The sequence below is a fragment of the Xenopus tropicalis genome, chromosome 9, assembly GCF_000004195.4.
Source record: "Xenopus tropicalis strain Nigerian chromosome 9, UCB_Xtro_10.0, whole genome shotgun sequence".
In the NCBI taxonomy this organism is placed as follows: domain Eukaryota; kingdom Metazoa; phylum Chordata; class Amphibia; order Anura; family Pipidae; genus Xenopus; species Xenopus tropicalis.
Window position 1 is genome coordinate 89654597 of NC_030685.2, and position 24064 is coordinate 89678660.

General features: G+C 48.1%; 1 protein-coding gene across 1 annotated transcript in view; it reads right to left on the bottom strand.

The window, feature by feature from the left end:
• itgb5 (integrin subunit beta 5) overlaps window positions 1-24064 on the bottom strand; it is a gene marked incomplete in the record, with an annotated part of 87981 nt that overhangs the window by 58249 nt on the left and 5668 nt on the right. Inside the window, 4 exon segments of the mRNA NM_001142232.1 lie at window positions 179-283; window positions 14630-14798; window positions 15381-15630; window positions 22375-22582. Of these exon segments, the coding sequence (NP_001135704.1) occupies window positions 179-283; window positions 14630-14798; window positions 15381-15630; window positions 22375-22582 (732 nt within the window).

Here is a 24064-nt window from a genome sequence, read left to right on the forward strand (position 1 = left end):
TGGGAGCTAATGAGTGCCCATAGGAGAGAGCATTATTGGGAGTCTATGGGTGCCCATAGGAGAGAGCATTATTGGGAGTCTATGGGTGCCCATAGGAGCAGGAGAGGGCATATAAGGGTGTTTAGTGGTGCCCATAGGACATAAGGTACCCTTGGAGCACAGCATTGTGGGTACTTACATTATATGCACTGACGATCACCTGGATGATGTTCTGGGAGTCCTGGTCCAGGATCTCGGCTGTGGTGCCAGGAATCAGCGCCGTGAAGTTCTGGGAAAGAACAAAAGTGTTTCCATCAATTGTGTCAGTAGCAACGGGAGCCCCCCAAAAGTGCCTGTATATAGGGAGCGATGTTACCCCCAAAAGTGCCTGTATATAGGGAGCAGTGTTACCCCCCAAAGAGCCTGTATATAGGGAGCAGTGTTACGCCCCAAAAAGTGCCTGAGTATATAGGGAGCAGTGTTACCCCAAAAGTGCCTGTATATAGGGTAGGCGAGTGTTACCCCCCAAAATGCTGTATATAGGACAGTGTTAAGCCCCCAAAAGTGCCTGTATATATAGGAGCAGTGTTACCCCCCAAAAGTCCTGTATATAGGGAGCAGTGTTACCCCAAAAGTGCCGTGATATAGGAGCAGTGTTACCCCCAAAAGTGCCTGTATATAGGAGCTAGTGTTACCCCCAAAAAGGCCTTATAAGCGTGTCCCAATGGACTGGAGAGTGTACCCCCAAAAAGTGCCTGTATATAGGGCCAGGTTACCCCCAAAAGTGCCTGTAATAGGGAGCAGTGTTAACCCCCACAAAAGTGCCTGTATATAGGGAGCAGTGTTACCCCCCAAAAGTGCCTGTATATAGGGAGCAGTGTTACCCCCCAAAAGTGCCTGTATATAGGGAGCAGTGTTACCCCCCAAAAGTGCCTGTAATATAGGAGAGTGCTTACCCCCCAAAAGTGCCTGTATAAGGGAGCAGTGTTACCCCCCTCAAAAGTGCCTGTAATAGGGAGCTAGTGTTACCCCCAAGTGCTGATATATAGGGAGCAGTGTACCCCCAAAGTGCCTGTTGATAGGGAGCAGTGTTACCCCCCAAGAGCCTGTTATATGGAGCAGTGTTACCCCCACCCATAAGAGCCTGTATATAGGAGCAGTGTTACCCCCCCAGGTAAGAGCCTTAGTATAGGAGCAGTGTTACCCCTCCCAGGTAAGGCCTGTATATAGGGAGCAGTGTTACCCCCCCAGGTAAGAGCCTGTATATAGGGAGCAGTGGTTTACCCCCCCCAGTAAGAGCCTGTATATAGGAGCAGTGTTACCGCCCCCCCCAGTAAGGCCCTGTATATAGGGAGCAGTGTTACCCCCCCAATGAAGAGCCTGTATATAGGGAGCAGTGTTACCCCCCCCAAAAAGAGCGTATATAGGGAGCAGTTACCCCCCCCCCAGGTAAGATATCCTGTATATAGGGAGCAGTGGTTACCCCCCCCAAGGTAAGAGCCTGTTTATATAGGGAGCAGTGTTACCCCCCAGGTAAGCCTGTATATAGGGAGCAGTGTTTACCCCCCCCCCAGGTAAGAAAGTCTGTATCATAGGGAGCAGTGTTACCCCCCCAGGTAAGAGCCGTATATACGGGAGCAGTGTTACCCCCCCCAGGTAAGAGCCTGTATATAGGGAGCATGTTACCCCCCCCAAAAGAGCCGTTGTATATTAGGGAGCGAGTGTTACACCCTCCCGGAAGAACCCCGGATTTACAGAGAAGGTTTCCCAAGAGCCTGGTAGATGCAATTATGGTCATCTTAATAGTGTGCTGTCCTTCCCTTAGGGTAAGGCGGAGCCTAGTGATATATGTGAGCAGTTACCCCCCAGCAGTTGCTAAGGCAGCCTGTACTGTCATACTAGCCCGGAGCGTAGGTGTTACCCCCCCCCCCCAAAAGAGCCTGTATATATGTGGGAGCATGTTACCCCCCCAGGTAAGAGCCTGTATTATAGGAGCAACTGTGTTACCCCCCCCAGCGTAAAGCTCTGTATATACGGCAGCAGTGTTACCCCCCCAAGGTAAGAGCCTGTATATAGGGAGCAGTGTTACCCCCCCAGCGGTAAGAGCCTGGTATATAGGGAGCAGGTTACCCCCCCCAGGTAAGAGCCTGTATATAGGGAGAGGTTACCCCCCAGGTAAGAGCCTGTTATATAGGGAGCAGTGTTACCCCCCAGGTAAAGAAGCCTGTATATAGGAGCACAGTGGTTACCCCCCAAAAGGAGCCTTGTATATAGGGAGCAGTGTTACCCCCCCCCAGTTAAGGAGCCTGTAGTTATAGGGAGCAGTGTTACCCCCCCCCAAAGAAGCCTGTATATAGGAGCAGTGTTACCCCCCCCCCCAGGTAAACGAGCCTGTACATAGGGAGCAGTTGTTACCCCCCCCAGGTAAGAGCCTGTATATAGGAGCAGTGTTACCCCCCCCATGGTAAGAGCCTTAAGCCGGTGTGTTGTTGCTGGGCTTGCGTGGTTATGGTGTGTACTGTTCGAGGGCGGTGCGCCGTAGTGGGGTAGGCTCTACTGGCTGTATGTGTGTCTGTGTGTGTCGTCTTTAGTATTTCGCGGATTTGTTTCTGTGGGGTGTTCGCATGTGTTGTGATGTTTGGTTCTGTTGCGTCTGTGCGTGGTTCTATATGCTCCTGTCGTGTGGATGGATTGTAGGGGTGCGGTGTCGTATTGAGGGTCTGTGGACTCGGCGATTGTGTGCGGGTTCATCGCAAGTGGGGCGAAGTTGGGTGGTTCTGTATTTCGGTTGCTGTTGCCTGGTCTGGTTCTTTTGGTTGATGGATGCTTGTATGTTTGTTCGTGGTGGCTCTATCTGTGCTGTCGAGTGTGTGGTATATGTTTTGCGGTTTTTGTTCATTTATTGTCGCTTGCCTGTTGTTGGATGTCTTGATGTGGGCTGCGGTGAGTTGGTGGTTATGCTAAATGGGGTTGATGCGGTGCATATTTTTGTTTGTTGTGAGTTTGTTGGGCTTTTATGTCGTCTTGGTGATGTTGGCTGTTTGGTTTTGTTGGTCGTTTGTGCCTTTTGGGGACGTAGGCATCTGCTTTGTGCGAGTGCTGGTGTCTAGTGCTATTCTCGCTGTGGTTTGAGCCTGGTGAGTGTTGGCGTTGGTTGCGCTGTTGCCTGTTAATATGTTGTTATGGATTGTTGCGTTTGGCGGCTTTGATAAGGTCGTGTCGGTACTCGACTCCGGTCAGTTGTGATTATCCTGGGATGTTTTGGTCGGCCGGGTATATAGGGAGCAGTGTTACCCCCCCCCAGGTAAGAGCCTGTATATAAGGGAGAGTTGTACCCCCCCCATGGTAAGACCTGTATATAGGAGCAGTGTTACCCCCCCCCAGCGTAAGAGCCTGTATATAGGGAAGCAGTGTTACCCCCCCCAGGTAAGAGCCTGTAATATAGGGAGCAGTGTTAACCCCCCCCCCAGGTAAGAGCCTGTATATAGGGAGCAGTGTTACCCCCCCCCAAAGAGCCTTGTATATAGGGAGGCAGTGTTACGCCCCCCCAGGTAAGGCCTGTATACCAGGGAGCAGTGTTACCCCCCCCAGGTAAGAGCCTGTATATAGGGAGAGCGAGTGTTACCCCCAGGTAAGAGCCTTATATAGGGAAAGCAGTTGCTTACCCCCCCAAGGGTAAGAGCCTGGTATATTAGGGAGCAGTGTTACCCCCCCCCCCAAAAGAGCCCTGTATATAGGGAGCAGTGTTACCCCCCCAGTAGAGCCTGTATATAGGGAGCAGCTGTTGTTTACCCCCCCCAGATGTAGCAGCCTGTATATAGCGGATCAGTGTTCCCCCCCCCAGGTAAGAGCCGTATATAGGTTAGCAGTGTTTACCCCCCCAGGTAAGAGCCTGTATATAGGGACAGTGTTCCCCCCCCAGGTAGAGGGCCTGTATATAGAGCAGCTGTTACCCCCCCAGGTAAGACCTGTATATAGGGAGCAGTGTTAACCCCCGCCCCCCAGGAAGAGCCTGTTATATAGGACAGTGTTACCCCCCCAGGTAAGAGCCTGTATATAGGAGCAGTGTTACCCCCAAAAGAGCCTGTATATAGGGAGCAGTGTTTTACCCCCCCCAGTAAGAGCCCTGATATACTAAGGTACGCAGTGCCAGTAAAGCCTGTATATAGAGCAGTGTTACCCCCCCCCCCCCCAGGTAAGAGCCTGTATATAGGGAGCAGTGTTACCCCCCAGGGTAAGAGCCTAGTATAATAGTAGCAGGTCTTACCCCTACCACCGGGTAAGAGCCCTGTTATCTCATAGGAGCAGCTGCTACTCACCCCCCCCCACCGGTAAGATGCCTGATAGTATAGGCCAGCCCTACGTTACGCGCCACCCCAGGTAGAGCTGTACTCATAGGGATCAGCAATATACCTCCCCCCGATCGGTATAGATGCCGTGATATATAGGCGAGCGCTGGTAACCCCTCCCTAGCTCAAGAGCCTTTGCGCTATTATTCAGGGAGGCAGTGTTATCCCCCCCCCCCCCAGGTAGAGCCTGTGTATATAGCGGTTGCAGTGTATACACACACACACACAGAGAAGGTAAGAAGGCCTGAATTATAGCGGAGCAGTGTTACCCCCCCCCCCAGCGTAAGCAGCCTGTATATAGGTGAGCAAGTGTTCCCCCCCCAGGTAAGCAGCCATGTATATTAGGGAGTCAGTGTTACCCCCCCCAGTGTAAGAGGCCGTATATAGGGAGCAGTGTTACCCCCCCAGGTAAGAGCCTGTATATAGGGAGCAGTGTTTACCCCCCCCAGGGTAGAGGCCTGTATATAGGGAGCGTGTTTACCCCCCCCCAGGTAAGAGCCTGTATATTAGGGAGCACTAGTGTTACCCCCACGCGTTCAAGCAAGCCGTAATATAGGAGCAGTGGTTACCCCCCCAGGTAAGAGCCTGTATAATAGAGCAGTGTTACCCCCCCCCTAAGCGTAAGAGCCTGTATATAGCAGCTAGTGTTACCCCACACAAGGCCTGTCATATAGGGAACAGTGTTTACCCCCCCCAGGAATAGGAGCCTGATATAGGGAGCAGTGTTACCCCCCCAGGAAGAGCCATGTATATAGGGGAGCAGCGGTTACCCCCCGAGAGAGCTGAGCACCAAAATCTATTTTAAGGCCACGGGCCCAACTGACTTGCCCTGGCACCCATCAGCTTGGGCACAGACTGTGGGCAGGTGGCACGAGCGGGGGGGGGGGAGATGGGCACAGACTCTGAGCGGCAGTTGCTACAGCGGGGGGGGAATGGCACAGACTCTGGCAGTTGGCCCACACGGCGGGGGGGAGATGGGCACAGACTCTGGGCAGTAGGCACAGGCGGGGGGGGGAGATGGGACAAGACCTCTGGGCAGTGGCACAGCGGGGAGGGGGGGAGATGGCACCAGACTTGGGCAGTGGCACAGCGGGGGGGGGGAGATGGCGCACAGACTCTGGGCAGTGCACAGCGGCGTGGGTCAGATGGGGCACAGCACTTCTGAGCAGTGGCACAGCGGGGGGGGGGGAGAGGGCACAGACTGTGGGCAGTGGACCCACAGCGGCGGGGCGCGAGATGGGCACAGACTCTGGCAGTCAGCGGGGGTTCTGGACGTGCTGGGCAGTGGCTCACACTGCGGGGGGGGAGATTCGGCGCACATGACTTCTGCGTGGGCGAGTTTGCACAGCGGACGGGGAGGAGTCATGGGCATCAGACTTCCTTGGGTCTTGGGACCGTGGCCCAAGAGAAGCAGAGTGCAATTATTAAAAGATTAAGAGAGCGTAGTATGGGCACAGCCCTTTAATACAATGTTAGACATTAGTTTTTGGTCACATGTTTCAGAAGTCGGACCTGAGTTCCCTCGGTGTGCCAGCATGGGTCACACATTGACTTCTGATCTGCTAACTAGGTCACTGTCATCTGTTTACCACAGTGTTGGGAGTAATATGGATGCTGGCACAGCGAAACTCTACGTGCCACATCTTAGGCCATTCTAAATTCATCGGCTAAACATGGAAGCTAGCTGTCCGGTTCTTCACAGCTGAGTATATCTGTACTTGCGGGAAGGGAGCGCGCACGAATTGCGCAGACTCTAGTCCCATAGCTCCTAGAGTCCGCGCGAATCTGTATATAGGGAGCAGCTGTTGTTTACCCCCCCCAGATGTAGCAGCCTGTATATAGCGGATCAGTGTTCCCCCCCCCAGGTAAGAGCCGTATATAGGTTAGCAGTGTTTACCCCCCCAGGTAAGAGCCTGTATATAGGGACAGTGTTCCCCCCCCAGGTAGAGGGCCTGTATATAGAGCAGCTGTTACCCCCCCAGGTAAGACCTGTATATAGGGAGCAGTGTTAACCCCCGCCCCCCAGGAAGAGCCTGTTATATAGGACAGTGTTACCCCCCCAGGTAAGAGCCTGTATATAGGAGCAGTGTTACCCCCAAAAGAGCCTGTATATAGGGAGCAGTGTTTTACCCCCCCCAGTAAGAGCCCTGATATACTAAGGTACGCAGTGCCAGTAAAGCCTGTATATAGAGCAGTGTTACCCCCCCCCCCCCCAGGTAAGAGCCTGTATATAGGGAGCAGTGTTACCCCCCAGGGTAAGAGCCTAGTATAATAGTAGCAGGTCTTACCCCTACCACCGGGTAAGAGCCCTGTTATCTCATAGGAGCAGCTGCTACTCACCCCCCCCCACCGGTAAGATGCCTGATAGTATAGGCCAGCCCTACGTTACGCGCCACCCCAGGTAGAGCTGTACTCATAGGGATCAGCAATATACCTCCCCCCGATCGGTATAGATGCCGTGATATATAGGCGAGCGCTGGTAACCCCTCCCTAGCTCAAGAGCCTTTGCGCTATTATTCAGGGAGGCAGTGTTATCCCCCCCCCCCCCAGGTAGAGCCTGTGTATATAGCGGTTGCAGTGTATACACACACACACACAGAGAAGGTAAGAAGGCCTGAATTATAGCGGAGCAGTGTTACCCCCCCCCCCAGCGTAAGCAGCCTGTATATAGGTGAGCAAGTGTTCCCCCCCCAGGTAAGCAGCCATGTATATTAGGGAGTCAGTGTTACCCCCCCCAGTGTAAGAGGCCGTATATAGGGAGCAGTGTTACCCCCCCAGGTAAGAGCCTGTATATAGGGAGCAGTGTTTACCCCCCCCAGGGTAGAGGCCTGTATATAGGGAGCGTGTTTACCCCCCCCCAGGTAAGAGCCTGTATATTAGGGAGCACTAGTGTTACCCCCACGCGTTCAAGCAAGCCGTAATATAGGAGCAGTGGTTACCCCCCCAGGTAAGAGCCTGTATAATAGAGCAGTGTTACCCCCCCCCTAAGCGTAAGAGCCTGTATATAGCAGCTAGTGTTACCCCACACAAGGCCTGTCATATAGGGAACAGTGTTTACCCCCCCCAGGAATAGGAGCCTGATATAGGGAGCAGTGTTACCCCCCCAGGAAGAGCCATGTATATAGGGGAGCAGCGGTTACCCCCCGAGAGAGCTGAGCACCAAAATCTATTTTAAGGCCACGGGCCCAACTGACTTGCCCTGGCACCCATCAGCTTGGGCACAGACTGTGGGCAGGTGGCACGAGCGGGGGGGGGGGAGATGGGCACAGACTCTGAGCGGCAGTTGCTACAGCGGGGGGGGAATGGCACAGACTCTGGCAGTTGGCCCACACGGCGGGGGGGAGATGGGCACAGACTCTGGGCAGTAGGCACAGGCGGGGGGGGGAGATGGGACAAGACCTCTGGGCAGTGGCACAGCGGGGAGGGGGGGAGATGGCACCAGACTTGGGCAGTGGCACAGCGGGGGGGGGGAGATGGGCACAGACTCTGGGCAGTCCACAGCGGCGGGGAGATGCGGGCACAGCACTTCTGGCAGTGGCACCAAGCGGGGGGGGAGAGGGCACAGACTGGCTGACCCAGGGCGGGCGCGAGATGGGCACAGACTCTGGCAGTCAGCGGGGGTTCTGGACGTGCTGGGCAGTGGCTCACACTGCGGGGGGGGAGATTCGGCGCACATGACTTCTGCGTGGGCGAGTTTGCACAGCGGACGGGGAGGAGTCATGGGCATCAGACTTCCTTGGGTCTTGGGACCGTGGCCCAAGAGAAGCAGAGTGCAATTATTAAAAGATTAAGAGAGCGTAGTATGGGCACAGCCCTTTAATACAATGTTAGACATTAGTTTTTGGTCACATGTTTCAGAAGTCGGACCTGAGTTCCCTCGGTGTGCCAGCATGGGTCACACATTGACTTCTGATCTGCTAACTAGGTCACTGTCATCTGTTTACCACAGTGTTGGGAGTAATATGGATGCTGGCACAGCGAAACTCTACGTGCCACATCTTAGGCCATTCTAAATTCATCGGCTAAACATGGAAGCTAGCTGTCCGGTTCTTCACAGCTGAGTATATCTGTACTTGCGGGAAGGGAGCGCGCACGAATTGCGCAGACTCTAGTCCCATAGCTCCTAGAGTCCGCGCGAATGGTCTGTGTGACTGTAACTGTACAACACTCACCCAGTCACTCACACTCACCCAGTCACTCAACACTCACCACAACACCAGTCTACTTAACACTCACCCACACACAGTCACTCACACTCACCCACCACACAGTCGACTCACACCCCAGCACCAACATGTCACTCCACTCACCCACACACAGTCACTTACACTCAACCCATCACACAGTCACTGCACACTCACCCCCACATCAGTCCACTCACATCCAGGTCACTACCAACTCACCCCACACACACTCACTCACACTCACCCCACGACACACACTCACCCAGTCACTAACACTCACCCACTCACAGTCACTCACACTCACCCACACACAGTCACTCACACTCACCCAACACACACACACTCACGGCCAGTCACTAACACATCAGCCCATCCTCACAGTCACTCACAACTACCCACACACAGTCCACTCATCACTCACTCCAGTCACTAACACTCAGCTCACCAACAGGGATTCGCAGTCAGTCAAACTCACCCAGCACACACTCACTCCAGTGCACTAACACTCACCCACACACAGTCACTCACCCACACACAGTCCACTCACATCTCACCACACAACACTCAACCCAGTCACTAACACTCACCCACACACAGTCACTCACACTCACCCACACACAGTCACTCACACTCACCCACACACAGTCACTCACACTCACACTCACCCTCACTCTCACCCTCACCCTCACGCTCACACTCACACTCACCCAGTCACACACTCACACCCAGACAGAGAGGACATGATGCCTGGAGCTCGGGTGGAGCTCGAAAACATCGTCTTTTTATTTCTGATTTCTGATTTTCTTGTGGCCTCAGATGTAGGTGTCTCTGCAGTCACATGGGTGGGGGCTTAAGGGGATATAAACCCAAAAATAACATTTTGCTTTCTACCGGTATTAGAAAATTTTGAGCAACTTCATAATATCCATCCATTTCTTATTCCCTGCACTGCTGGTTCTGACTCCTGATACAACTCCCCAATACCCATTCATCCCTCATTCTCACTGGGTTTATAGTTATGTGTAACTGTCACTGTCCCTTTCCCTTCCCTGCACTGCTGGTTCTGACTCCTGATACAACTCCCCAATATCCATTCATTCCTCATTCTCACTGGGTTTATAGTTATGTGTAACTGTCACTGTGTCTGTCCCTTTTCCCTTCCCTGCACTGCTGGTTCTGACTCCTGATACAACTCCCCAATATCCATTCATCCCTCATTCTCACTGGGTTTATAGTTATGTGTAACTGTCACTGTGTCGGTCCCTTTCCCTTCCCTGCAGTGCTGTTCTGACTCCTGATACAACTCCCCAATATCCATTCATCCCTCATTCTCACTGGGTTTATAGTTATGTGTAACTGTCACTGTGTCTGTCCCTTCCCTCCCTGCACTGCTGGTTCTGACTCCTGATACAACTCCCCAATATCCATTCATCCCTCATTCTCACTGGGTTTATAGTTATGTGTAACTGTCATGTGTCTGTCCCTTTCCCTTCCCTGCACTGCTGGTTCTGACTCCTGATACAACTCCCCAATATCCATTCATTCCTCATTCTCACTGGGTTTATAGTTATGTGTAACTGCACTGTGTCTGTCCCTTTCCCTTCCCTGCACTGCTGGTTCTGACTCCTGATACAACTCCCCAATATCCATTCATCCCTCATTCTCACTGGGTTTATAGTTATGTGTAACTGTCACTGTGTCTGTCCCTTTCCCTTCCCTGCACTGCTGGTTCTGACTCCTGATACAACTCCCAATACCCATTCATTCCTCATTCTCACTGGGTTTATAGTTATGTGTAACTGTCACTGTGTCTGTCCCTTTCCCTTCCCTGCTGGTTCTGACTCCTGATACAACTCCCCAATACCCATTCATCCCTCATTCTCACTGGGTTTATAGTTATGTGTAACTGTCACTGTGTCTGTCCCTTTCCCTTCCCTGCACTGCTGGTTCTGACTCCTGATACAACTCCCCAATACCCATTCATCCCTCATTCTCACTGGGTTTATAGTTATGTGTAACTGTCACTGTGTCTGTCCCTTTCCCTTCCCTGCACTGCTGGTTCTGACTCCTGATACAACTCCCCAATATCCATTCATCCTCATTCTCACTGGGTTTATAGTTATGTGTAACTGTCACTGTGTCTGTCCCTTTCCCTGCACTGCTGGTTCTGACTCCTGATACAACTCCCCAATACCCCATTCATTCCTCATTCTCACTGGGTTTATAGTTATGTGTAACTTGTCACTGTGTCTGTCCCTTTCCCTTCCCTGCCACTGCTGGTTCTGACTCCTGATACAACTCCCCAATACCCATTCATTCCTCATTCTCACTGGGTTTATAGTTATGTGTAACTGTCACTGTGGTCTGTCCCTTTCCCTTTCCCTGCACTGCTGGTTCTGACTCCTGATACAACTCCCCAATATCCATTCATCCCTCATTCTCACTGCGGTTTATAGTTATGTGTAACTGTCACTGTGTCTGTCCCTTTCCCTTCCCTGCACTGCTGGTTCTGACTCCTGATACAACTCCCCAATACCCATTCATCCCTCATTCTCACTGGGTTTATAGTTATGTGTAACTGTCACTGTGTCTGTCCCTTTCCCTTCCCTGCACTGCTGGTTCTGACTCCTGATACAACTCCCCAATATCCATTCATTCCCTCATTCTCACTGGGTTTATAGTTATGTGTAACTGTCACTGTGTCTGTCCCTTTCCCTTCCCTGCACTGCTGGTTCTGACTCCTGATACAACTCCCCAATATCCATTCATCCCTCATTCTCACTGGGTTATAGTTATGTGTAACTGTCACTGTGTCTGTCCCTTTCCCTGCACTGCTGGTTCTGGACTCCTGATACAACTCCCCAATACCCATTCATTCCTCATTCTCACTGGGTTTATAGTTATGTGTAACTGTCACTGTGTCTGTCCCTTTCCCTTCCCTGCACTGCTGGTTCTGACTCCTGATACAACTCCCCAATACCCATTCATTCCTCATTCTCACTGGGTTTATAGTTATGTGTAACTGTCACTGTGTCTGTCCCTTTCCCTTCCCTGCACTGCTGGTTCTGACTCCTGATACAACTCCCCTAATATCCCATTCATTCCTCATTCTCACTGGGTTTATAGTTATGTGTAACTGTCACTGTGTCTGTCCCTTTCCCTTCCCTGCACTGCTGGTTCTGACTCCTGAATACAACTCCCCAATACCCATTCATCCCTCATTCTCACTGGGTTTATAGTTATGTGTAACTGTCACTGTGTCTGTCCTTTCCCTTCCCTGCACTGCTGGTTCTGACTCCTGATACAACTCCCCAATATCCATTCATTCCTCATTCTCACTGGGTTTATAGTTATGTGTAACTGTCACTGTGTCTGTCCCTTTCCTTCCCTGCACTGCTGGTTCTGACTCCTGATACAACTCCCCAATATCCATTCATCCCTCATTCTCACTGGGTTTATAGTTATGTGTAACTGTCACTGTGTCTGTCCCTTTCCCTTCCCTGCACTGCTGGTTCTGACTCCTGATACAACTCCCCAATACCCATTCATTCCTCATTCTCACTGGGGTTTATAGTTATGTGTAACTGTCACTGTGTCTGTCCTTTCCCTTCCCTGCACTGCTGGTTCTGACTCCTGATACAACTCCCCAATATCCATTCATCCCTCATTCTCACTGGGTTTATAGTTATGTGTAACTGTCACTGTGTCTGTCCCTTTCCCTTCCCTGCACTGCTGGTTCTGACTCCTGATACAACTCCCCAATATCCATTCATCCCTCATCTCACTGGGTTTATAGTTATGTGTAACTGTCACTGTGTCTGTCCCTTTCCCTGCACTGCTGGTTCTGACTCCTGATACAACTCCCCAATACCCATTCATCCCTCATTCTCACTGGGTTTATAGTTATGTGTAACTGTCACTGTGTCTGTCCCTTTCCCTTCCCTGCACTGCTGGTTCTGACTCCTGATACAACTCCCCAATATCCATTCATTCCTCATTCTCACTGGGTTTATAGTTATGTGTAAACTGTCACTGTGTCTGTCCCTTCCCTTCCCTGCACTGCTGGTTCTGACTCCTGATACAACTCCCCAATACCCATTCATCCCTCATTCTCACTGGGTTTATAGTTATGTGTAACTGTCACTGTGTCCTGTCCCTTTCCCTTCCCTGCACTGCTGGTTCTGACTCCTGATACAACTCCCCAATATCCATTCATTCCTCATTCTCACTGGGTTTATAGTTATGTGTAACTGTCACTGTGTCTGTCCCTTTTCCCTTCCCTGCACTGCTGGTTCTGACTCCTGATACAACTCCCCAATACCCTTCATTCCTCATTCTCACTGGGTTTATAGTTATGTGTAACTGTCACTGTGTCTGTCCCTTTCCCTTCCCTGCACTGCTGGTTTCTGACTCCTGATACAACTCCCCAATATCCATTCATTCCTCATTCTCACTGGGTTATAGTTATGTGTAACTGTCACTGTGTCTGTCCCTTTCCCTTCCCTGCACTGCTGGTTCTGACTCCTGATACAACTCCCCAATATCCATTCATCCTCATTCTCACTGGGTTTATAGTTATGTGTAACTGTCACTGTGCTGTCCCTTTCCCTTCCCTGCACTGCTGGTTCTGACTCCTGATACAACTCCCCAATATCCATTTCATTCCTCATTCTCACTGGGTTTATAGTTATGTGTAACTGTCACTGTGTCTGTCCCTTTCCCTTCCCTGCACTGCTGGTTCTGACTCCTGATACAACTCCCCAATACCCATTCATCCCTCATTCTCACTGGGTTTATAGTTATGTGTAACTGTCACTGTGTCTGTCCCTTTCCCTTCCCTGCACTGCTGGTTCTGACTCCTGATACAACTCCCCAATATCCATTCATTCCTCATTCTCACTGGGTTTATTCTGACCACGTTCCACCATAGGAATAAAAATTGATTCAGGTTAAAATACCCCAAAGTGTTTGGTGCAATTAGCAATTCCCTCCCCCTCCCCGTCGCACTGACAGTTGCACAACAGCTGCCAGACAGGAATGTGGGGGAATTTGCTGATTAATAGAAAAGTGAGATTTCTAAGAACAATTTGTGTCTGTGCGGTTGCGCCGGGGCCCCGGGGGGGGGGGGGGGAACCAGAGGGACCCGTTTCGCTTGTGCAGCATCTTGGACCTCATGTTCTTGACACAGAGGGCACTGAACAAGCAATAAGCCCCCCTGGTAAACTTAACAGCCAGATTCTGAGATATATATTATGCCAAAGGGCCAAACGGGGCAATTTTAGGTGCTTTAGTGCCCCAGTTAGTGGGCAGGGCTAAATACCCTGACCCCCCCCCCCCATTGGCTCCCAAACATACTGTATATTCCCAAGCCCAGTATCTGGGCATCAGCAGGGCAGAGTCCCAAGGGGGCACAGGTAACACCGAGGGGGCACAGAGTGGGCACAGAGAGGGCACAGGTAACACCAAGGGGGCACAGAGTGGGCACAGAGAGGGCACAGAGGGGGCACAGGTAACACCGAGGGGGCACAGAGAGGGCACCGAGGGGGCACAGGTAACACAGAGGGGGCACAGAGAGGGCACAGAGGGGGCACAGGTAACACCGAGGGGGCACAGAGTGGGCACAGAGGGGGCACAGGTAACACCAAGGGGGCACAGAGTGGGCACAGAGAGGGCACAGAGGGGGCACAGGTAACACCGAGGGGGCACAGAGAGGGCACCGAGGGGGCACAGGTAACACAGAGGGGGCACAGAGAGGGCACAGAGGGGGCACAGGTAACACCGAGGGGGCACAGAGGGGGCACAGAGAGGGCACAGAGGGGACACAGGTAACACCGAGGGGGCACAGAGGGGGCACAGGTAACACTGAGGGGGCACAGGTAACACTGAGGGGGCACAGGTAACACTGAGGGGGCACAGAGCAATTCATACTGGGGACAGAGTTCATTTGTTGGTCTGACTGGATATTCAGGAGTCGGAACAGACAGAGCCAGGAGGAAAAGCTCCAAGTTCCTGTGTAACTGCCTGAAACATCCCAGCTATGTAGCGGCTGAACATTCCCGGCTGCTGCCATTGGCTCCCCTCGCAGAGACGCTATTGGCCGGGCCCCGGCGCACTCACCCCACACACCGCCGCCTGCAGGATGGCGTCAAAAGCCCCTTCTGGGGCGTCCCGGTTCCGCGACACTCGCTGCTTCTGCACCTCAGCGTTAAAGCTGTTGGTCTTGTCGGTGAGAGAGAGGAGGTGCCGGAACCCGAACGACGGGACGCAAACCGGAGAGTATTTGTATCTAGGGAGAGAAGCCATAGAAACCTTAGTGACAAATAGGCGCCATTTCCAGTCTATAACACAGGGGTCCCCCCAGTCTATAACACAGGGGTCCCCCCAGTCTATAACACCGGAGTCCCCCCAATCTATAACACAGGGGTGCCCCCCAATCTATAACACAGGAATCCCCCCCAATCTATAACACAGGGGTGCCCCCCAATCTATAACACAGGAATCCCCCCAGTTTATAACCCAGGGGTCCCCCCCAATCTATAACCCAGGGGTCCCCCCCAATCTATAACCCAGGGGTCCCCCCCAATCTATAACCCAGGGGTCCCCCCCAATCTATAACCCAGGGGTCCCCCCAATCTATAACCCAGGGGTCCCCCCCAATCTATAACCCAGGGGTCCCCCCCAATCTATAACCCAGGAGTCCCCCCAATCTATAACCCAGGAGTCCCCCCAATCTATAACACAGGAGCCCCCCCAATCTATAACACAGGAGCCCCCCCAATTAATAACACAGGGGTCCCCAAACACAATGCCCATCGCCATGGCAGTGCTCTCCATCATCACAGAAAGTGCCCCTTGGCTGTGTACTTACCCCGTGCAGGGGTTGTTCTGATATTTGGGGGCAGTGTAGGAGAAGGGGGATATGTTCTTATCCACAAAGGATCCAAAGCCCAAGCGAAAGTTACTGGTCAGTTTCTTCATCTCGGCGGCCAGTATGGTTCCCAGATTGCGGATCGTATTCAGGTCGTCTTTCATGGAAAGAGATAAATCCATCAGGTAATAGAGATCCACCGGGTAATCCTCTACCTGCCGCACCTGCACCTTAAATGAAGCCGCGGCCCCTGGAGAGACAGGTGGGGGGGGGGTGAGTGGGGGTCATTACACAATGTTATTTACTTACTGTCTGTATGGGGGGGGCAATGGACAGAGACATGAGACCGACTGTATATAAATATATTAGTATCCCTGCTAACACTCCGACCGACTGTATTATAAAATATAATAGGTAGATATCCTGTACTAAACCTTCAGAACCGACTGTATATAAAATATAGTATAGATTCCTGGTACTGAAAACACTCAGACCGACTGTATATAAATAATATAGATATCCTGTACTAAACATCAGAACCGCTGTTATATAGAATATATATAGATATCCCTGTACTAAACACTCAGACCGACTGTATATAAATATATATAGATATCCCTGTACTAAACACTCAGACCGACTGTATATAAATATATATAGATATCCCTGTACTAAACACTCAGACCGACTGTATATAAATATATATAGATATCCCTGTACTAAACACTCAGACCGACTGTATATAAATATATATAGATATCCCTGTACTAAACACTCAGACCGACTGTATATAAATATATATAGATATCCCTGTACTAAACACTCAGACCGACTGTATATAAATATATATAGATATCCCTGTACTAAACACTCAGACCGACTGTATATAAATATATATAGATATCCCTGTACTAAACACTCAGACAGACTGTATATAAATATATATAGATATCCCTGTACCAAACACTCAGACTGACTGTATATAAATATATAGAGATATCCTGGTACTAAACACTCAGACCGACTGTATATAAATATATATAGATATCCCTGTACTAAACACTCAGACAGACTGTATATAAATATATATGATATCCTGTACTAAACACTCAGAACCCCCACTGTATATAAATATATATAGATATCCCTGTACTAAACACTCAGACTGACTGTATATAAATATATATAGATATCCCTGTACTAAACACTCAGACCGACTGTATATAAATATATATAGATATCCCCGTACTAAACACTCAGACCGACTGTATATAAATATATAGAGATATCCCTGTACCAAACACTCAGACTGACTGTATATAAATATATATAGATATCCCTGTACCAAACACTCAGACCGACTGTATATAAATATATATAGATATCCCCGTACTAAACACTCAGACCGACTGTATATAAATATATATAGATATCCCCGTACTAAACACTCAGACCGACTGTATATAAATATATAGAGATATCCCTGTACCAAACACTCAGACTGACTGTATATAAATATATATAGATATCCCTGTACTAAACACTCAGACCGACTGTATATAAATATATATAGATATCCCCGTACTAAACACTCAGACCGACTGTATATAAATATATAGAGATATCCCTGTACCAAACACTCAGACTGACTGTATATAAATATATATAGAATATCCCTGTACCAAACACTCAGACCGACTGTATATAAATATATAGAGATATCACCTGTACCAAACACTCAGACAGACTGTATATAAATATATAGAGATATCCCTGTACTAAACACTCAGACCGACTGTATATAAATATATAGAGATATCCCTGTACCAAACACTCAGACCGACTGTATATAAATATATAGAGATATCCCCTGTACCTAAACACTCAGACCGACTGTATATAAATATATATAGATATCCCTGTACCAAACACTCAGACCGACTGTATATAAATATATAGAGATATCCCTGTACCAAAACACTCAGACTGACTGTAATATAAATATATACGAGATATCCGCTGTACTAACACTCAGACCGACTGTATATAAATAATTATAGATATCCCCGTACTAAACACTCAGACCGACTGTATAAATAATATATAGAGATATCCCTGTACCCAAACACTCAGACTGACTGTATATAAATATATAGAGATATCCCTGTACCAAACACTCAGACCGACTGTATATAAATATATATAGATAATCCCGTACTAAACACTCAGACCGACTGTATATAAAATATATAAGATAATCCGTCTAAACACTCAGACCGACCTGTATCTAAATATATAGAGATATCCTGTACCAAACACTCAGACTGACTGTATATAAATATATATAGATATCCCTGTACTAAACACTCAGACGCGACTGTATATAAATATATATAGATATCCCTGTACAACACTCAGACCGACTGTATATAAATATATAGAGATATCCCTGTACCAAACACTCAGACTGACTGTATATAAATATATATAGATATCCCTGTACTAAACACTCAGACTGACTGTATATAAATATATATAGATATCCCTGTACCAAACACTCAGACCGACTGTATATAAATATATAGAGATATCCCTGTACCAAACACTCAGACCGACTGTATATAAATATATAGAGATATAACCTGTACCAAACACTCAGACTTGACTGTATATCAAATTAATATGAGATATCCCTGTACGCAACACTCAGACCGACTGTATATAAATATATAGAGATATCCCTGTACCAAACACTCAGACCGACTGTATAATATATATAGATATCCCTGTACCAAACACTCAGACCGACTGTATATAAATATATAGAGATATCCCTGTACCAAACACTCAGACCGACTGTATATAAATATATAGAGATATCCCTGTACCAAACACTCAGACGGACTGTATATAAATATATAGAGATATCCCTGTACCAAACACTCAGACCGACTGTATATAAATATATATAGATATCCCTGTACCAAACACTCAGACCGACTGTATATAAATATATAGAGATATCCCTGTACCAAACACTCAGACTGACTGTATATAAATATATAGAGATATCCCTGTACTAAACACTCAGACCGACTGTATATAAATATATAGAGATATCCCTGTACCAAACACTCAGACCGACTGTATATAAATATATAGAGATATCCCTGTACCAAACACTCAGACCGACTGTATATAAATATAATAGATATCCCTGTACCAACACCTCAAGACCGAACTGTAATATAAATAATATAGAGATATCCCTGTACTAAACACTCAGACTGTATATAAATATATATAGATATCCCTGTACTAAACACTCAGAACCGAACTGTATATAAATATATATAGATATCCCTGTACTAAACACTCAGACCGACTGTATATAAATATATATAGATATCCCTGTACTAAACACTCAGACTGTATATAAATATATATAGATATCCCTGTACTAAACACTCAGACCGACTGTATATAATATATATATGATATCCCCGTACTAAACACTCAGACCGACTGTATATAATATTATATAGATATCCCTGTACCAAACACTCAGACCGACTGTATATAAATATATATAGATATCCCTGTACTAAACACTCAGACTGTATATAAATATATATAGATATCCCTGTACTAAACACTCAGACCGACTGTATATAAATATATAGAGATATCCCTGTACCAAACACTCAGACCGACTGTATATAAATATATATAGATATCCCTGTACCAAACACTCAGACCGACTGTATATAAATATATATAGATATCCCTGTACTAAACACTCAGACTGTATATAAATATATATAGATATCCCTGTACTAAACACTCAGACTGTATATAAATATATATAGATATCCCTGTACTAAACACTCAGACCGAGCTGTATATAAATATATATAGATATCCCTGTACTAAACACTCAGACTGTATATAAATATATATAGATATCCTGTACTAAACACTCAGACGAGACTGTATATAATATATATATAGAATCCCCGTACTAAACACTGCAGACCGGACTGTATATAAATATATATAGATATACTGTACCAACCCAAACCGACTGTATATAAATATATATAGATATCCCCGTACTAAACACTCAGACCGACTGTATATAAATATATATAGATATCCCTGTACCAAACACTCAGACCGACTGTATATAAATATATATAGGTGTATAACTGCCGGTTTAGCACATAGCCAACAATGGGTTCAGTTCTAAAGTTCTGCAGACCAAGGGGGGGTTCTCAGAAGTCCCTCGGGGGTCACTGGCCTTACACTACTGACAGGAAAGGGTTAATGTGCTGCCTATGGGGCATACAAAGGGTTAACTCCACGAGGCGTCGCCGTAGGGAGAGGAGTTGGTTTTCTATGAGCTTCTAAATAACCCAAAGGAACAAGAGAACCGCAGAGAGATCCGGTGGGGAGTGGGCAACGCCGGGCACTGATTGCCCAGGGGAAGGGGCACTTTATGACACACAGCACAAATACTCCCCAGGCGCCCCGGGGCAGTTCTACCAGATCCCACACAGTGGGGCACAATGGGCCGAGGGGGCTGGGCACGCGGCTCTGAGTGACCTAGAAACACACAAGAGATGAATTTCCATTCCAGCGGCGCTCACAGCCTCCGGGGCACCGGGTTCCACTGGCACTATGGGTCAGCAACTGCCCCCACCCACTGTACTGCTGCACCGTCTGCTTAAAGGGGAACTACACCAAAATACCGTGTTCTGTATAATGATAAAATATCATTTTAAACACCCAATATCTCTTCATTTCTTATTCTCACTGTGTCTCTTCCCTGCACTGCTGGTTCTGACTCCTGATACAACTCCCCAATACCCATTCATTCCTCATTCTCACTGGGTTTATAGTTATGTGTAACTGTCACTGTGTCTGTCCCTTTCCCTGCACTGCTGGTTCTGACTCCTGATACAACTCCCCAATATCCATTCATCCTCATTCTCACTGGGTTTATAGTTATGTGTAACTGTCACTGTGTCTGTCCTTTCGCCTTCCCTGCACTGCTGGTTCTGACTCCTGATACAACTCCCCATATCCATTCATCCCTCATTCTCACTGGGTTTATAGTTATGTGTAACTGTCACTGTGTCTGTCCCTTCTCTGCACTGCTGGTTCTGACTCCTGATACAACTCCCCAATAACCATTCAAATTCCCTCATTCTCACTGGGTTTATAGTTATGTGTAACTGTCACTGTGTCTGTCCCTTCTCTGCACTGCGGTTCTGACTCCTGATACAACTCGCAATATCCATTCATCCCTCATTCTCACTGGGTTTATAGTTATGTGTAACTGTCACTGTGTCTGTCCCTTCTCTGCACTGCTGGTTCTGACTCCTGATACAACTCCCCAATAACCATTCATTCCTCATTCCTTCCCTGCACTGCTGGTTCTGACTCCTGATACAACTCCCCAATATCATTCATTCCTCATTCTCACTGGGTTTATAGTTATGTGTAACTGTCACTGTGTCCTGTCCCTTTCCCCTTCCTGCACTGCTGGTTCTGACTCCTGATACAACTCCCCAATATCCATCATTCCTCATTCTCACTGGGTTTATAGTTATGTGTAACTGTCACTGTGTCTGTCCTTTCCCTTCCCTGCACTGCTGGTTCTGACTCCTGATACAACTCCCCAATATCCATTCATGCCTCATTCTCACTGGGTTTATAGTTATGTGTAACTGTCACTGTGTCTGTCGCCTTCTCTGCACTGCTGGTTCTGACTCCTGATACAACTCCCCAATATCCATTCATCCCTCATTCTCACTGGGTTTATAGTTATGTGTAACTGTCACTGTGTCTGTCGCCTTCTCTGCACTGCTGGTTCTGACTCCTGATACAACTCCCAATACCCATTCATCCCTCATTCTCACTGGGTTTATAGTTATGTGTAACTGTCACTGTGTCTGTCCCTTTCCCTTCTCTGCACTGCTGGTTCTGACTCCTGATACAACTCCCCAATATCCATTCTTCTCATTCCTTTCTCTGCACTGCTGGTTCTGACTCTGAATACAACTCCCCATATAACCATTCATTCCTCATTCTCACTGGTTTAATAGTTATGTGTAACTGTCACTGTGTCTGTCCCTTTCCCTTCCCTGCCTGGCTGGTTCTGACTCCTGATACAACTCCCCAATACCCATTCATCCCTCATTCTCACTGGGTTTATAGTTATGTGTAACTGTCACTGTGTCTGTCCCTTTCCCTTCCCTGCACTGCTGGTTCTGACTCCTGATACAACTCCCCAATACCCATTCATTCCTCATTCTCACTGGGTTTATAGTTATGTGTAACTGTCACTGTGTCTGTCCCTTTCCCTTCCCTGCACTGCTGGTTCTGACTCCTGATACAACTCCCCAATACCCATTCCATTCCCTCATTCTCACTGGGTTTATAGTTATGTGTAACTGTCACTGTGTCTGTCCCTTTCCCTTCCCTGCACTGCTGGTTCTGACTCCTGATACAACTCCCCAATATCCATTCATCCTCATTCTCACTGGGTTTATAGTTATGTGTAACTGTCACTGTGTCTGTCCCTTCTCTGCACTGCTGGTCTTGACTCCTGATACAACTCCCCAATACCCATTCATCCCTCATTCTCACTGGGTTTATAGTTATGTGTAACTGTCACTGTGTCTGTCCCTTTCTCTTCCCTGCACTGCGGTTCTGACTGCCTGATACAATCCCCAATACCCATTCATTCCTCATTCTCATGGGTTTAAATAGTTATGTGTAACTGTCACCTGTGTTCTGTCCCTTTCCTTCCCTTGCAATGCTGTTCCTGACTCCTGATACAACTCCCCAATATCCATTCATCCCTCATTCTCACTGGTTTATTAGTTATGTGTAACTGTCACTGTGTCTGTCCCTTTCCCTTCCCTGCACTGCTGGTTCTGACTCCTGATGTTTTTATCCCATTCTCCCACACATATTGTGACCTGACCTGGGCGCAGAGACAGGGAGATCTTCTGAGGTGCAACCTGGATGAAGTTTGTTTGTGAGGAGCTGGACTCCTTTGTACTGAGGGGGAGATTCTTAATTACAGTGACGGTACTGCCGGGGCCCTCGATAAATTCCTTCTTGCAGCCTCTGCTGATGAGATTGTGCGCAAAGTCACAGCGGGAAGTTACAGTCGTGGAGCCACCAAACTCCTAGAAAAACAGGTAAAGAATCTGTCAGAGCCTAATGTACAGGTAAGAACTAACAGGCTGTTCCTGCTGAATTGTGCTTAGTACAGGGGAATCCCTATGTGCCATAGTTTTATGGTATCTCTCTGTACAGGCTATGAGCAAACTTAGGGGGCTGTTCCTGCTGAATTGTGCTTAGTACAGGGGAATCCCTATGTGCCATAGTTTTATGGTATCTCTCTGTACAGGCTATGAGCAAACTTAGGGGGCTGTTCCTGCTGAATTGTGCTTAGTACAGGGGAATCCCTATGTGCCATAGTTTTATGGTATCTCTCTGTACAGGCAGAGAATATACAGTAGCAAAGGCAGCAGGGGGTTAAACCATTTCCTGGGCAGATCTGTACAAGGATTTTGAGTCTGTAGCAGTGAATGGGGCAGAAGGGCTGGAGATGGGAGACATGGGGAGACATTGTACCGAGGGGGCAGAGGTTAATTGCAGCAGAAAGGGGGGGGACACAGGAAACCCACTGGGCACAACAAACGGGGGTCTCTGCTGCTGCAACCGGGGCAACTGCCCCCCTAACAGGTGCCCCATTGTGTCTCACCATTGGGTCCCTCGGTATCAATGTAGCACCTCCCATATCCTGAATATTTAGTGATTATTCTCGGGGCCCCCTTGTGCGGGCAAGCAGTTCATGGCTGCCACTTGGGCAAAATCAGAACGAGGAGCTGCTCACAGGGACTAATAGAAAGGGAATAAGTGGTGATGCTGCCCGTACCCCTCATTTAACCGCCTGGGTCCTGGTTAGAATGAAAAAGCATGATAAGTGCAGTGTAAAACTGCAAATATCATGGAAACGACAGAAAATAAATGTAGATAGCAAGAATGTTTAAAAGAGCAAATGTGCATCCATTTTGGGGGGCTAAGCCCCTTCTAACCATCTTAGTTTCAATGGTTATTGCTCAGTAAATCCATGCAGGGATTCTAACATTCTGCAAATTGGCCTATAGGGGCGCTGTCTGACTAGAGTCTATGGGCTCTGCATTATTCCTGAGTACAGAATATTTGGCAGCACCGACACTTACAATTATGTAGCTAATAACTGCGCATAGAATAAGCTATGAGCTCCTCGTGGGCGGGGCAAGGGAGTGGCTAATATACATTTCCATATATATATATAGGCTCTAGTAACATTGTAACTGCTGCCTTTGACCCAATAACATATACAGAGAAACTTGCCATTGTGACTCACTAGATATTATAGGAATTATTGTACCTCCCATGTCTGAATTAAAGGGCAACTGCACCTCCAGAAGTGTTTTGTAAGATACTGTGATTCCCATTATACATCCATTACTCATTTTCACTAATTAAAGTTATTTATACACAAGCCCAGAGGTTCTGCTACATTATCCCGAGAGTCAGAAACGGAAAGGGACAAAGAGACAATAAGAATTACATTTGTACATGGCTTTACTTCCCCTTTAAAGTGGAAACTCGTATCA